Raw genomic sequence first — 15,000 nt, forward strand, 5'->3', positions numbered from 1 at the left:
AGAGAGATAGTGGAAAGCAATTACCGTAATGTAAATGTCAGCGAGTCCTTGCTGTTAACAAAAAAAAAAAAAAAAAAAAAAGGATAAGAATATACCTGGAGGAGTGTTGTGGCGGGAGAAACAAAGGAACAGAACGTTAACACTGAGGAACACTGAGAATCGTCACTACAGGACACAGAGCTGAAGTGATGGCTAAGTCTCGATGAGACACACACACATCTTAATCGGCTGTGCACTGGAAGGGGTGGGGGGGGGGAGGTGACTGTGGTATTTTGAGGTGGTGGGGTACTTTTTTGTGGTGGGGGATGTGAGATTTTGGGTGGGTGGGTTGTTTGGGCTCTTTGGTGTTAAGGGACGGGGGTGAGGGTCGGGGGGGGGTGCAGCAAGAAGGAGCCAGTGATGCTAAAGCCACAAAAGTACAGGCCGGATAACTAAACAGACAGACAGACAAACAAACAAACAAAACAGACAGACAGGCAGACAGATGCACAGACGGACGGACAAACAAGACAGAAAGGCGAGCAACAGACAGACAGACAGACCAAACAGACAGCAGACAGACAGGCGGACGTAAGATGCAAGCGGAGGCCAGTAACGTTATCAGGCAGGGCTGCGGTTTGAGCTACATACTGACCTTCAGGTCCCTGTGCACTATGTCATGTAGGTGAATGTGATTGACACTGTCTAGAATCTGATGGATACAGTGACTGTGAAGACAAAACAGAACAAAGAACAGAACAGAAGGAGGTGCAGAGGAGGAGAGGAGAGGAAGAGTGGGGAGGAGGAGTGGAACAAGAACGACAAGATGCATGTGGATGAGTAAGGCAAGTGAAACAAAGGCCAACAGAAGTGTCACACACACACACACACACACACACACACACACACACACACAAGAAAACGTGTGCATACATTCAAGTGGCAGAGGTGACAAAGAAAAAGGTGGATGAGTTTTGAAAACAGAGGGAATGGGATAGATGAACAGATGTGGTGAAAGGTTGAGGGGACGAGTGGAGAGGATGGAGTGATAGAGAGAAGGAGGAGGAGGAAGAGTGAGATGAATGAGGCGAAGAGAGGGAGGGAACGAGGGAGAGATGAGAAAACCGTTTCAACATGATGAGACACAAGACCAGCAGAGCCAGGCATCTCACAGCACAAGGAGAGAAACAGGGGGAGAGAGGGAGAGAAAGAGACAGATAAAGAGAGGGACAGAGGGAGAGAAAGAGACAGATAAAGAGAGGGACAGAGGGAGAGAAAGAGACAGATAAAGAGAGGGACAGAGGGACAGAAAGAGACAGATAAAGAGAGGGACAGAGGGAGAGAATGAGCCAGAAGCAGAAACAAATAGAAAGGGAATCAACGAGAGAGAAAGGGATGAGTGTTGAAGGAAAATAAGCATGTGGTGTGTGTGTGTGTGTGTGTGTGTGTGTGTGTGTTTTGGGCTAAAAAGTGCAAGATATGGGACAAATAGCAAGTGCAGGAAGACTGCCTGCAGGATCCACACCCACTCTCTGTCTGGGGGGCAGCAGGACTAACTGATTAACGCTATTAAGACCAATCCCCATTTATTTAGGAAGTATTGTAACACCCCCAATTATCACCACTTTTGTTCAGAAATTCTAAAACAACGATGATTTTTAGCACTTCAAAATAACATTTGCTAAACTAACCTTACATTTTTCAGTAGCCATAGGTGTTTAGATTTGAACAAAATCTGGTTTGGTTCTTAACGGGAGCATTTACTGCCTGAAATATCCGATTTTGTTTACCACGCTCGGAGTTATAGTGCTGGCTTGATGGGTCGCCTATTTACACTGTTTCAACGGCACATGAATGGTTAGACCGAGAATTCTCGTCATGAAATTAAAATTCCACTGGAGCTCCAAGCGGATGTGTACACACACGCAGCCTTACAACACTGTTTACAGCTCTTTGAGTCACGGTAAAATGTCATTTTTGGTACATAGCTAATTTAGATACACCTATGGTGTGGGTGCTTGTGTTTCTTTAGGAATCCGCCGTCTTGGTTTGTATAGAAATGGATATACACATAGTGACACATACACGCAAGACAGCAGAAATACGGGACCGACGGTAATAGGGGGAGTTCAGATAAATAGGAAATAAAATGTACTTAATTTCACTCACAATTCAGTGATATTAACTCCTATAATTCATTACAACTAGACAGTTGGACCTATTTGTTACACACACAGACCACCTCTTTTTGGAAGTCTCAGACCGATTCATTTGGTGCTCACCTGAGTGTGATTGTTGCATTCCGACAGACGGATGGTCTTAGTTACTGAGAATAAACCCAGGTTAGTCTTGGTCGTTGAGAATAAAATGAAAGTATCTGGTTTAGAAGTAGCCCAGACCCATTTGGTTGCTCCTAAATCTCAGAGAAGAGCGATGCTCAGCCTGACTGGACAGTGACCGTGGGCTAACTCTGAGCCTGTGACTGCTAACATTCATCTGATTGAGTTCATGTTCAGGTGAGGGTTGGGATTACACAGGAGCCAGAAAAGAGAGAAGCCTCACAGTCATACCTCACTGACACACACACACACACACACACACACACACACACACACACACACACACACACACACACACACACACACACACACACACACACACACACACACACACACACACACACACACACACACACACACACACACACACACACACACACACACACACACACACACACACACGTCTGTACGCACACAGACCACACACACAAGTGCATGACGTGTACACAATCACCACACACACCCACACACCTAACTGCAATATGCATACACCCCATAGACATGTGCACTCACATACGTACAGAAACTGCCCCCTATAGAAGCATGCACATTCACAAACACACACTTACGAATAGGAACGCTGAATACACATACACACACACACACACACACACACACACACACACACACACACAGCGAGAGGGAGGGAGAGAGTCTGATTCCACACACATCCATACACCCACACAGAGAGCTGTATCTCGGCTCCTTTGAGAAGCAGGTACAGCCCTGATTGGGTCCACTGTCTTGCCTCATCTCTTATCTCTGCACAGGCAGGCAGAGGAGCCTCAGAGTCTCTCTAGTGCCCTAAACTACGTCTGTGCTACTACAATTTCATTTTAAAAACCTTTTTTATTTTTCTACGTTTGTGCCTGGTGTCCGTCCTACTCCCGAATTTTTGAGCTCCTAAACACACACACACACACACACACACACACACACACACACACACACACACACACACACACACACACACACACACACACACACACACACACACACACACACACACACACACACACACACACACACACACACACACACACACACACACACACACACACACACACACACACACACACACACACACACACACACACACACGAGCCAGAGGAAAATAATAAGGCCCGGTTAAACCTCGGATTAAGATTAGATTATATGAGCTAGATGAGATAAGGCTCAGAAATAAAGGTTCTTAATCACCCACAACACCAACGTCTTCAGAGCAACCACCTACAAACACACAACGCACAGCACACACACACACACACACACACACACACACACACACACACACACACACACTAGGGCTGCAACTGACAATCTGACAATTATTCTGATTATTATCTGTTGATTCTATTCGCGAATAATCAATTAGTTGTTTGATTGATCAAAGTAGTGCCGACAGATTTCTGGAGCTCTGATATGTTACTGTACTTCTTAGCAAATGAACAAAAGGTTGAATAATTTCCTTTGACTGAGAAATGTGTAGCAGTGTACGACATTAGTCCTGCTCCATTAGTGTCACAGTTCTAGTGAGGTTTGAGGTCAGTTACCTCAGTGGCAGGAGCAAAGACGAGGCTAATAGGGACACAGTTCAAGGTGACAAAGTCTGCCAGAGGGAGGAATGAAGAGAGAAAGAAAAAAGATAGAGAGAGCAGAGGAGGAGGTAGAGGAAGGAGAAATTTAGAAAGAAAAAAGATAGAGAGCAGAGGAGGAGGTAGAGGAAATTTAGGTCAGTCACTTTAAGGGGGGTGAATATTTATGCTATCGCTTGTTTTGCATTGTATGTTTTTTTTATTAATTAATTATCATTACTTTGTAGAAATCTGCTTTCACTTTTGACATTAAATAGGTGATTTTTGTAAATTATTGTAAAAAAACATTAAATTGATCAAGATTCCATTTATAAGCAGTTAAAGGGGAAATATCCAAGGGGTGTGAATATTTTTATAGGCACTGTATAAAAAGAGATACAGTGAAAAGAGAGACTTTTGACTTTGTTCGAAATCATTATGTTTTTATTTTCGTTATATGTGCATTAAAACTTGGCGTATGCACGAACAGACTGCATATGAATGAAAGTGGTTTCTGCCTCCCACAGGAGCACTGTATAGCAAGCAAGTTTTCTTACTCATTTCACTCTGTTTTACGCTCCGGTCGCAAATCTTAGTACACCTGCCTGAGGGAGAGCATCGGAAGAAGGGAAAGAACACAGGAGAAAATTGGAATGAAAGATAGAGGGAGAGAGACAGAGTGAAAAGAAGAGGAAGAGAGAGACAAGGTTAGAGAAAAAGACAATAAGAAAAGGGGAAGAGAATATTAGACAGAGATGGATAGGGAAGAATAGAGAGGAAAAGACAAGGAGAAAGAGAAACACAGAAAGATGGAGAGACAGAAGGTACAGTATGGGTGAGAGAGAGAGATGGGTAGAAAGAGAGAGAAAAAGGAGAAAAGAGAGAGACAGAGAGAGAGAGGAAGGAAGGGAGAGAGACAGAGAGAAAAGAAAGAGATTGGGGCTCTAATTATCTTGGCTAATTGAAGGCCTAGTTTCCACTGGTCCCAGTGGAGGCAGAGGGCAGGGCTGGCCTGGATGTGCAGGAAGGTATCGAGAGGGACGACGGGAAGCAGACCAACAGACCTGAGAAATCTGACACCATTCCCAGGAACACACACGCACACATGCACACACTCACTCGCACGCACACACGCACACACACACTCTCACACACTCACACACACACACACACACACACACACACACACACACATACACACACACACACACGCACACACACACACACTCTCACACACACACACACACACACACACACACACACGCACACATGCACTCACTCACTCACTCACACGCACACACACACACACTCTCACACACACACACACACACACACACTCACTCGCACGCACACACACGCACACTCGCACACACACACGCACACGCACACACACACACACACACAGACCACGTGTAGGGTGCAGGGTGGAATGGCTGAGCGGACATGTGCAGTTTAACAGGCAGAAGAAAGAAGCACCTGTCCTGCTGCACTCTGCGCACCAAGACTCAAACTGATTTGGTGTGATGAGGTGAGCTCAGCTCAGGCCTATTTAAGGTTGCAGTGCACGACTTCACTGTACTGCAGTGGTGGTGGGGCTCTGTGGCCGGTTGCACAAAGCACCTTAAGTTTTTTCCCTTAAGTATGACCCTTAAGACTTAATTTCTCCTCAGGTAAGGGATTTACTTAAGGGTGTTGCACAGAATACCTTAAAAGGTTTCCTTAGTTAAGGAGAAACGTCAAGGGATTTACTGCACTGAAAGGGATTTTCCGGCATGAAAATTCTATAGTTTCCACGGAGATTGTTCAACAGCTGTAGCCTAGCTAACTGCCTTTGCCGCGATGCCGTTAGTTAACCCACCGAACACAGTGCTTATATCTTATCATTCATCTTACCTTAATAATATTAGCGGAAATTATCCAGGTAGCAAGTAAAACATGTTATATACATGAACTGAACAATACTAGTTGGCAAGTTAGAAATGATCCTGACTGTCATCAGTGCACCAACGTTTTGCCTAGCGAACCGAACCGAAGCTCATAGGCTAACAAGACATCCATATGAATTGTTAACGTTAGCCTACGTAAACCAAACAATAACAATACGGCATGTTTCTGATAGGCCTATCTATTTGACAGAGGAAGCATATTAACAGAGAGGTTTTATTTTGAATGGTCAAAAGTACTTAATAAACTTCATTTATCAGCATCAATTCAGTTAATAATATGGTTAAGGTAGAGTCAGATGTCCCTTAGGGTTTTCCCCTTAGTTAGACAACAGTTTAAGGGATTTCTTACAAGATAAGGACAAACCCTTAAATACTAAGGGAAAATGTTAAGGAACCCTTAAGGAGAAAACTTAAGGGTGTTTGTGCAACCGTTTTTATTTTAAGGGACCCTTAAATTTAGATTTTAAGGGAAAAACTTAACTTAAGGTGCTTTGTGCAACCGGCCACTGGGCCCTGTGCAGGCAGCTCCATACAGATAAGCCCGCTGAGGGGGCACCGGGCCGGGCCTGCAGTGCAGCTGATAACAGGCAGCGGGCTCCCATGGGGAAATCCAGTCCAGACCCAGCTCAGGGCAGTGCAGACAGCCTCAGCCTGAGACAGGGGGGGCAGTGCAGACAGCCTCAGCCTGAGACAGGGGGGGGCAGTGCAGACAGCCTGGTGGTGGTGGTCTGGAGGGGGGGGGGGGTGCAGGCATAGGGAGGTCGGGGGTAGGAGAGAGGGCTGAACTAGAGACCAGAGAGAGAGAGAGAGAGAGAGAGAGAGAGAGAGAGAGAGAGAGAGAGAGAGAGAGAGAGAGAGAGAGAGGAGGCAAAGAGAAAGAGAGAGGCAGAGAGAGAAGAGGGAGATAAAGCGAGAGGAGGGAGAGAGAGAAACAGAGAGAGAGGAGTGAGACAGAGAGAGGAGGGAGAGAGAGCGAGAGAGAGAGGAGGGAGAGAGAGAGAGCGAGCCTGGGGGCTGCTGGGAGCAATGCTAAGGCCCTGTGGCTGCTGCCTGTTTCTGACATTGCAGACTCACCCTTACAAATGTACACACACACACACACACACACACGCACACACACACACACGCAAACTCACACACACACAAACTCACACATACACATACACAAACTCACACACACACAAAAGCACACACACACACACACACACACACACACACACAAACAAACACAAACACAAACTCACACACACAAACACACACACAAAAGCACACACACACACACACACACAAAAGCACACACACACACACACACACACACACACACACACACACACACACACACACACACACTCAACACAAACTCACACACGTACACACACACACACAAACTCTCAACAATATATAATTAAGTGCTTGCACTTTTCACATCCACTGCTGTGCAATTTGACTGTATGTGTGTGTGTGTGTGTGTGTGTGTGTGTGTGTGTGTGTGTGTGTCTTTTGCTCTTGCATATGAAATGTTGTTGTGCGAGAGGGAAAACAAAGAGGCAACCGAAAGGGGAGATTAGGTGCATGCTACAGAGTACGGAGAAAGTGTAAGAACGAGAGATCATGACGAAACAAAAGAGGAGAAAGAGGAAACAGTGAGAGAGAGGCAGAGAGACAGACAGAGACAATGATGGACAGGCAGAGGAGTGACCGGACGAGGGTGGCGTTACGAGCAGCGTCCCTGCTCTACCAGGGGGAGGGGCTGTGGGGGACAAGAGTCCAGAGCTGCAGTCGCTCTCAACGGCCTCTACCAACAGGAAACGCTCCAACCAACAACTTCCTGTGCAGCTCGAGTCAAAGCTTGTGAGCGTGTGCCCCCTTCCCCTGAGGGGCACCAGCGAGGACCTCAGCGCCACACCTGCGCCCACTGCCCTCAGAGGTGCCCACGTTGAGGATGCCACACCTGTGCCCACTGCCCTCAAAGGTGCCCACGTTGAGGATGCCACTTCGGAGAGACATGGTGAGTCACTAAAGCTGAAGGAGGGCATGAATGGGGTAGAGCGGGGGGGGGGGGGGGGGGGGTTCACAAATCCAAAGCCAGACAGAGGAGACCGAAAACATAATGGAGAAGTACAGATGGAGGGGGAGGATAAGGGGAGAAAGGGAGCAACAGAGAAACAGAGAGGGAGAGAGAGAGAGAGAGAAGGACAGAGAGGGGTGGGGAGGAAGCGGAGGTGGATAACAGGCACAGGTTGCTTACCTGGCATCGGCCTCGCTGTAATACTCTCTGGCCACGATGTCTTCAAACAGCTCTCCACCAGTCACCCTATAAACACACACACACACACACACGCACACACACGCACACACACACACACACATACACACACACGCACACACACGCACACAATACAGCTCTCATGAGAAAAGGATGTGTGTGTGTGTGTGAGAGAGAGAGAGAGAGAGATTTAATAGTTTGTACAATAACAGTAAAGAGCTAGTGTACACTGTTTACATGCAGAATAACCTCACTAGTGATTTGGATTATGCGTGCATATGTGTGTGCATTGTGTACTGTATGTGTCTGTGTGTTTGTGTCTGTGTGTGTGTGTGTGTGTGTGTGTGTGTGTGTGTGTGTGTGTGTGTGTGTGTGTGTGTGTGATGTAACCATATGTTTATTAGAGCGAAGGGGTGATGTATCCCCTGTTTATGTGGAATGAGACCACTAGTGGTTTGGATTGTGTGTGTATGTGTGTGTGTGTGTGTGTGCGTGTGTGTATGGGGGTTAAAGAACATCATTCAGGGGAAAGCCCTGTTACAGCAGAGGACTCCCATCATCTTGCTGCGCAGCCTGGCTCTGGTTGCCATGGAAACTGTGCAGGACACAGCGGGAGTGTGGAAGAGAGAGAGAGTGAGAGAAAGATGAGGGGGGCACTGTGTGTATGTGTGTGTGTGTGTGAGAGAGAGAGAGAGAGAGAGATTATGTGTGTGTGTGTGTGTGAGAGAGATTATGTGTGTGTGTGTGTGTGTGTGTGTGTGTGTGTGTGTGTGTGTGTGTGTGTGTGTGTGTGTGTGTGTGTGCAAGCTACAGGGTGAGCCAGGGCAACACAGCAAAAGAGGGTGTGATAAAAAGAGTGGCGACATTAACAGCGTAGTAAGAGAGGGTGAGAAAGAGAAAGAGAGAGAGAGGAGAGAAAGAGAGAGAAAGAGAGAGAAAGAGAGAGAAGGGGAGAGAGAGAGAGAGAGAGGGAGAGAGAGGAACAGATGGGTATAGAGCGCACTCCTGAGTGGAGAGGAGCAGAGGACAAGGGTTTGGGGAGGGAGGCAAGATGACGTCAAGCCCTTGTCTAGGGTCAAACACACACACACACACACACACACACACACACAAACATACACTTTTATATGTACACGCACGACACACATACACACACAAATACGCATGCACACTGAGATACTCACAAGTCAAAGAGGAGGTAGTGGAAGCCTTCTTCTGATATGCTGTCATGAAGACGCACTGAGAGAGAGGAGGACAGAGGGGAGAAGAGAAAAGAGCAGAGGAGAGGAGAGGAGAAGAGAAGAGAAGAGAAGAGAGGATGGGAGGGGAGAGGAAACAAGAGAGGAGAAGAGAAAAGAGAAGAGAAGAGGGGAGAGGAGGACAAGAGAGGAAAAGAGAAGGGAGAAGACAAGGGAGAAGAGAAGAGGGGAGAGGAGAGGAGAGAAGAGAAGAGGGGAGAGGAGAGGAGAGAAGAGAAGAGGGGAGAGGAGGGGAGAGAAGAGAAGAGGGGAGAGGAGAGGAGAGAAGAGAAGAGGGGAGAGGAGGGGAAAGGAGGTGAGAGGAGGACAAGAGAGGAAAAGAGAAGGGAGAAGAGAAGAGAAGAGAAGGAAGAGGAGAGGAGAGAAGAGAGGAGAGCAGAGGAGAAGAAAGGAGAGGGGATAAGAAAGAAGGCAATAAGAAGAGAGAAAAAGAGTGAAGAGACAGAAAGAGAGGGCCGTGGATGTGAAAGGTTATTACATAACTCTGTAGCTACATGCCACAAAAAGCCTGACATCTTGCCCGATTCGCCTGCGTGATAAATTAACTTCCTCATTTGTGTCTGTATGAAAAAACACAAGAAGGGTGCTTCTGCTTGGTGCTGTTTAACTACACTACCGGCTGCCATCTTTTACAAACTCACCGATGTTGGAGTGTTTGAGCAGGCGACAGATCCGCGCTTCTCTCTCCAGCTTCTGGTGATCTGTGGAGAGGGAAGAGAGAGAGAGAGAGAAAGAGAGAGACAAAGGCAGAGAGGAAAAGGGAGGGGTGGGACAGTGAGCAGAATTTCAATTCAGAGTTTTATTTCTTTATAATCCACTGATAACAATACGCATTGTCTCGTGGCGCCTGACACACACAACAAAGCACAAGGGCTGAAATTCTCCCCTCGGAGGGAAGGCACAGAAGAGAGGAGGAGGAGACAGGCCAAAGTGGAGGAGGAGGAGGAGGAGGAGGAGGATATAACGCTGAATGGAGCCGCAGTAGCACCACTGCAGTGGCAACTTGCTCACTTATTGACCCCATTCTTTGAGGAAGAGACTGAAAACACTCTGCATCTTGAAAGGGCTCTATGCAGTGGCTTTAACCGCAGCTAACAGTGTGTACACGCACACACACACACGCACACACACACACACACACACACACACACACACACACACACACAACCACAGACAACCATAGACAGACACAAACACATACACTCACACACATGCACAGACAGCAACACACACACACACATACAGTAACACATGTACTGTATGTATACAAAGCAAGAAAGATTGTGACTCCGGACAGAACCTTTCTGCAAGCTACTGTACGATGCCAGCTAATCTAAAATAGCGAAGTGGGACAAACAAACGCGATCAGAGAGAATGGCGCTCAGCTTGCTCCTAGTGCCACATTAGCGAGCCCTCTATCTCCCAATTACAGTCCATCTTCAGCACAGTTTCAACATCCATTTCACACAAAGGCAATGGCAGCCACTGTCATCCCGCAGGGCTACAAATGAGCATATTTAGCCTAGCGCCTGTGTCACTCGACTAACAGTTTTATTAGCAGCATGGTGACAGCTGCTGTTCAGAGTCCACAGAGCAACAGGTAGCCTGATCAACAGGTGTGGACTTTCAGTGAGGTGACAGTTGCTAAGTCATTTAACAGTAGGAGGTCATTAGTTTGAGCCATCTTGGATCCTCCTTATCATGAAGTGTCCTTGAGCATGACACCTAACCCTCATCTGCCTTTGCTATCAGCATGTGTGAGTGAATAGGTGATATGTAGAGCCTAAGACTAATCTGTAATGGGCACTAATGAGTAGAGAAGGATATAAGTGCAGTTAGAAGCGCAGCTCATTTTCCATTGGTTATAGTTAACGTTAATTTTCAATTAATTAACGTTTTGCCCCCAGTTCCAGTTGAGTTCCAGTTCGGTCCACAGAGCAAAGCCTCCAAACTATGTGAAGCACGTCCAGGAGAGCGCGGTCAGTGTTGACCAGCAGAAACCAAGCTGTCCATGAAGGGCATTGCCATTTCCTTTAATTTGTTTATCCTGACCAGTCACTCCTCACTCCTCAATCCTCACCTCTCTCTCTTCCTCTCGCTCTCTCTCTCTTGCTGGTTGGTTTTCAATGCAGTTTTGTGTGATAAGGTAAGGCAATAGCTTCATAAAGGAGCATTCAACCTCTTTCTCTCAACTAATTATTTACTTTCCCAGACAATAAAGTCATTATTGTTTGTCTTTTCAGAAGGCTAAATATTTTGTAAACATTTGATAGTGTAAATATATATATTTAATGAAATATCACACCATCCTCCAGGATGCTCTTCCTGTCAGACACCTAAAACTGGCGTGCCTTGCTTGTTTCATACACAAACCATCCCACTCCTTATTACCACATTAGCCTGCAGAAGTCTCTGAGCCTCACACACACACACACACACACACACACACACACACACACACACACACACACACACACACACACACACACACACACAGCTCTTACTAATATAATGTAATACAGTACATATTATTTAATTTAGGCTGCATGTTTTGTCATTGACCACAATATGTTAAACTGGTTAAAAAAAAACAGGTTTGGCCAGTAAATAAATACACACAGCAGAGACAGACACGTAGCGACACAGCAGCGTAAAACAGAAGAGCAGCCGATTAATAACACATGATGGAGGAAAGGGCTGGTCAGAAGCCTGAGGTGATACATTACCCACACACACACACACACACACACACACACACACACACACACACACACACACACGTCTGTACGCACACAGACCACACACACAAGTGCATGACGTGTACACAATCACCACACACACCCACACACCTAACTGCAATATGCATACACCCCATAGACATGTGCACTCACATACGTACAGAAACTGCCCCCTATAGAAGCATGCACATTCACAAACACACACTTACAAATAGGAACGCTGAATACACATACACACACACACACACACACACACACACACACACACACACACACACACACACACACACACACACACACACACACACACACACACACACACACACACAGCGAGAGGGAGGGAGAGAGTCTGATTCCACACACATCCATACACCCACACAGAGAGCTGTATCTCGGCTCCTTTGAGAAGCAGGTACAGCCCTGATTGGGTCCACTGTCTTGCCTCATCTCTTATCTCTGCACAGGCAGGCAGAGGAGCCTCAGAGTCTCTCTAGTGCCCTAAACTACGTCTGTGCTACTACAATTTCATTTTAAAAACCTTTTTTATTTTTCTACGTTTGTGCCTGGTGTCCGTCCTACTCCCGAATTTTTGAGCTCCTAAAACGGAGACTTTAGGAAATACTGACAGCCCTTATTTTAGTTTGAAAACTCTAGGGTCTCCATCCCTCTCTACCTCTCTCTGTTCCTACATCTCTCCCTCCATCCCTCTCTACCTCTCTCTGTTCCTACATCTCTCCCTCCATCCCTCTCTACCTCTCTCTGATCTTACATCTCTCCCTCCATCCCTCTCTACCTCTCTCTGTTCTTACATCTCTCCCTCCTTTCCTCTCTATCTCCTCTCTGTCTCTCCCTGTTTAACTTTTACTCTCTATGTATCTCTTTCTCTCTCTGTCTCTCACTCTCCCTCTCCCTCACTCTCTCTCTTTCTCCTTCCTCTCCCATCATTTGAATCCGAGGCAACCTTGGTCTGGCACATAAGTAAAACACAAATCTGTCATGGCGTCTCGGGGGAGCGGGTACACAAGGTCGCCGTGTCAAATTAACCTCCGTTGCCGTGAGAAACGGTCGTGCCCTTTATCTGAAGCCGCCACCGAGCTGCACACAGCAAGAGCGAGAGAGCGAGAGAGAGAGAGAGAGAGAAAAAGAGAGAGAGAGAGAGAGAGAGAGAAAGAAATGCCCATTCCTCCTGGACAGGCCATTCCTCCTGGACAGGCATGGCAACCGATCGATGTTGTCTGCAATCATGCTGGTCATTCCATCACGAGGAATGCTGAGCTGTATAAGTCTGAAGAGGTCACTGGACACTTGTTGTTGTTGCCACCTACGTGTTGCTGCAATGTTTGCTGGAGAACCAAAAGGCTTCTCAGTGAAACCTGCATAACTGGTCTGGGCCACTAGGGCTGGGATAAACGATTATTTTTTAAACGATTAATCTAGCGATTATTTTTTCGATGCATCGATTAATCTAACGATTCATTTTTTCAGTCCAATTCAATTTCGATTCGATTCGATTATCGATTATCTCTCCATTAATTCACTAATAGCAACTTATACATGTTTATTTACACATCTGAATGAAAAAAACATGAATTCTTTAACATTGCAATATATGTTTATTGCTCTTAAGATTCCAAAATAAAAGACTATACAAGTGCAAAGTAATGCATTCTTAGTCAGAGGTAGCATTCAATAAAGTTCAGTAGTGTATGTCTAATTGATTGCCATTTTGAGAGTAATTTTAAGATGTTCGTGTGGGAATCCTTGCGATTAACATTAACCCATTTACTCCTAAAATGCCTGCTAAAAACACCTATAGAATCCTATGGCATTCTAGACTAAATAACCTTATTTCCTGAGGGTTTTCTGAAAACATACTAAAAATTGTCAACGTCTACCAAAATGTAATATCTAAGCCTCTGTAGCACCTAGAAACATGAAATAAAAAGCATGCTGCGCTACGCAGCATCCAGCGGGAGGGTCAATGTTGCGCTACGCAGCATCCAGCGGGAGGGTCAATGTTGCGTCATGCAGCATCAGGCTGCTGATGTGTGGATGCAATTCATAACTAGTTAGTTCAAATAACGGTTCGTACTTCTCCTTTGGACAAGCACTTTTGAGTCTTGGAAAACACTTTTCCATTTACATCGGGATTTTGCAAACATTCAGAGTCAATAAAATGAGCCCTGCATGAGTAACAAATAAGCAGCTGCAAGCAAGCATGCTAAACTTGACACCCAAACAGTATTCTAGATACTGCTTGATTGCATACTGTAACTTAACTTAGTTTAGTCTCCTCAATGTACTGTGTTGTGATAAGACCTTAGCAGAGTTTACTTTAACTTTAATTCAGCAGTTTTAATGCTGCAAATTTGCGCAGCATGGTCAAGATGCTAAGCGGATTTAATAGCAATTTAGCGCACTGTGTTCTATGCAGTGCTTCTATGTGGCAACAACAATCCTTCAACAATTGTGAATATTTTGTTAAATGCACATGCAGAGGAGGAGCAGCGGGCTCGTTACGAGAAAGAGCGGGCGGGGCGAGGAAAGACTGTGTGAGTAAAAAGTGCAGCTCAATGAAATTATTTTATCTTATCTTTAATTTAAATAGTAGGCCTACAACATAGAACATTAATGTGTGGTGGCCGGTTTTGATTTCGTGGTGCCCAGCCACAGATTAGTCAACGTATGGACTGAAGGTGTAAAATTAAAAATATTTAGCAGCACACGTTATGCTTGACGAATCGACGCTCATATTTTGCGTCGACGTATTTTTTGCGTCGACGTCATCGATTACGTCGACGTGTTGTCCCAGCCCTATGGGCCACACATTTGATCATGAAGCCCCTTGTTATAACAGTGTAGTGTATGACAGGAACGCAGCAACCTTTTGGGAAATTAG

At 45.9% G+C, this 15,000-nt stretch overlaps 1 protein-coding gene across 15 annotated transcripts in view; it reads right to left on the reverse strand.

Annotated features, from left to right (window-relative positions):
• camk2b1 (calcium/calmodulin-dependent protein kinase (CaM kinase) II beta 1) overlaps positions 1 to 15,000 on the reverse strand; it is an 80,283-nt gene that overhangs the window by 49,942 nt on the left and 15,341 nt on the right. For 8 of the 15 annotated variants that reach the window (XM_076269855.1, XM_076269852.1, XM_076269851.1 and 5 more), the window contains exons 3-5: positions 10,005 to 10,064; positions 9,289 to 9,343; positions 8,087 to 8,152 (exon numbers count right to left, since the gene is read on the reverse strand). In XM_076269855.1, the coding sequence (XP_076125970.1) occupies positions 8,087 to 8,152; positions 9,289 to 9,343; positions 10,005 to 10,064 (181 nt within the window). Of the gene's footprint in view, positions 1 to 634; positions 708 to 8,086; positions 8,153 to 9,288; positions 9,344 to 10,004; positions 10,065 to 15,000 lie in introns of those variants that run through there. The other 7 variants (XM_076269853.1, XM_076269850.1, XM_076269847.1 and 4 more) reach the window with 2 other exon arrangements.

The sequence above is a fragment of the Alosa pseudoharengus genome, unplaced genomic scaffold (assembly GCF_046254945.1).
Source record: "Alosa pseudoharengus isolate Yale_2024_CS ecotype anadromous, Long Island Sound unplaced genomic scaffold, YU_APseudo_1.1 YU_APseudo_1.1_scf_6, whole genome shotgun sequence".
Taxonomy (NCBI): domain Eukaryota; kingdom Metazoa; phylum Chordata; class Actinopteri; order Clupeiformes; family Clupeidae; genus Alosa; species Alosa pseudoharengus.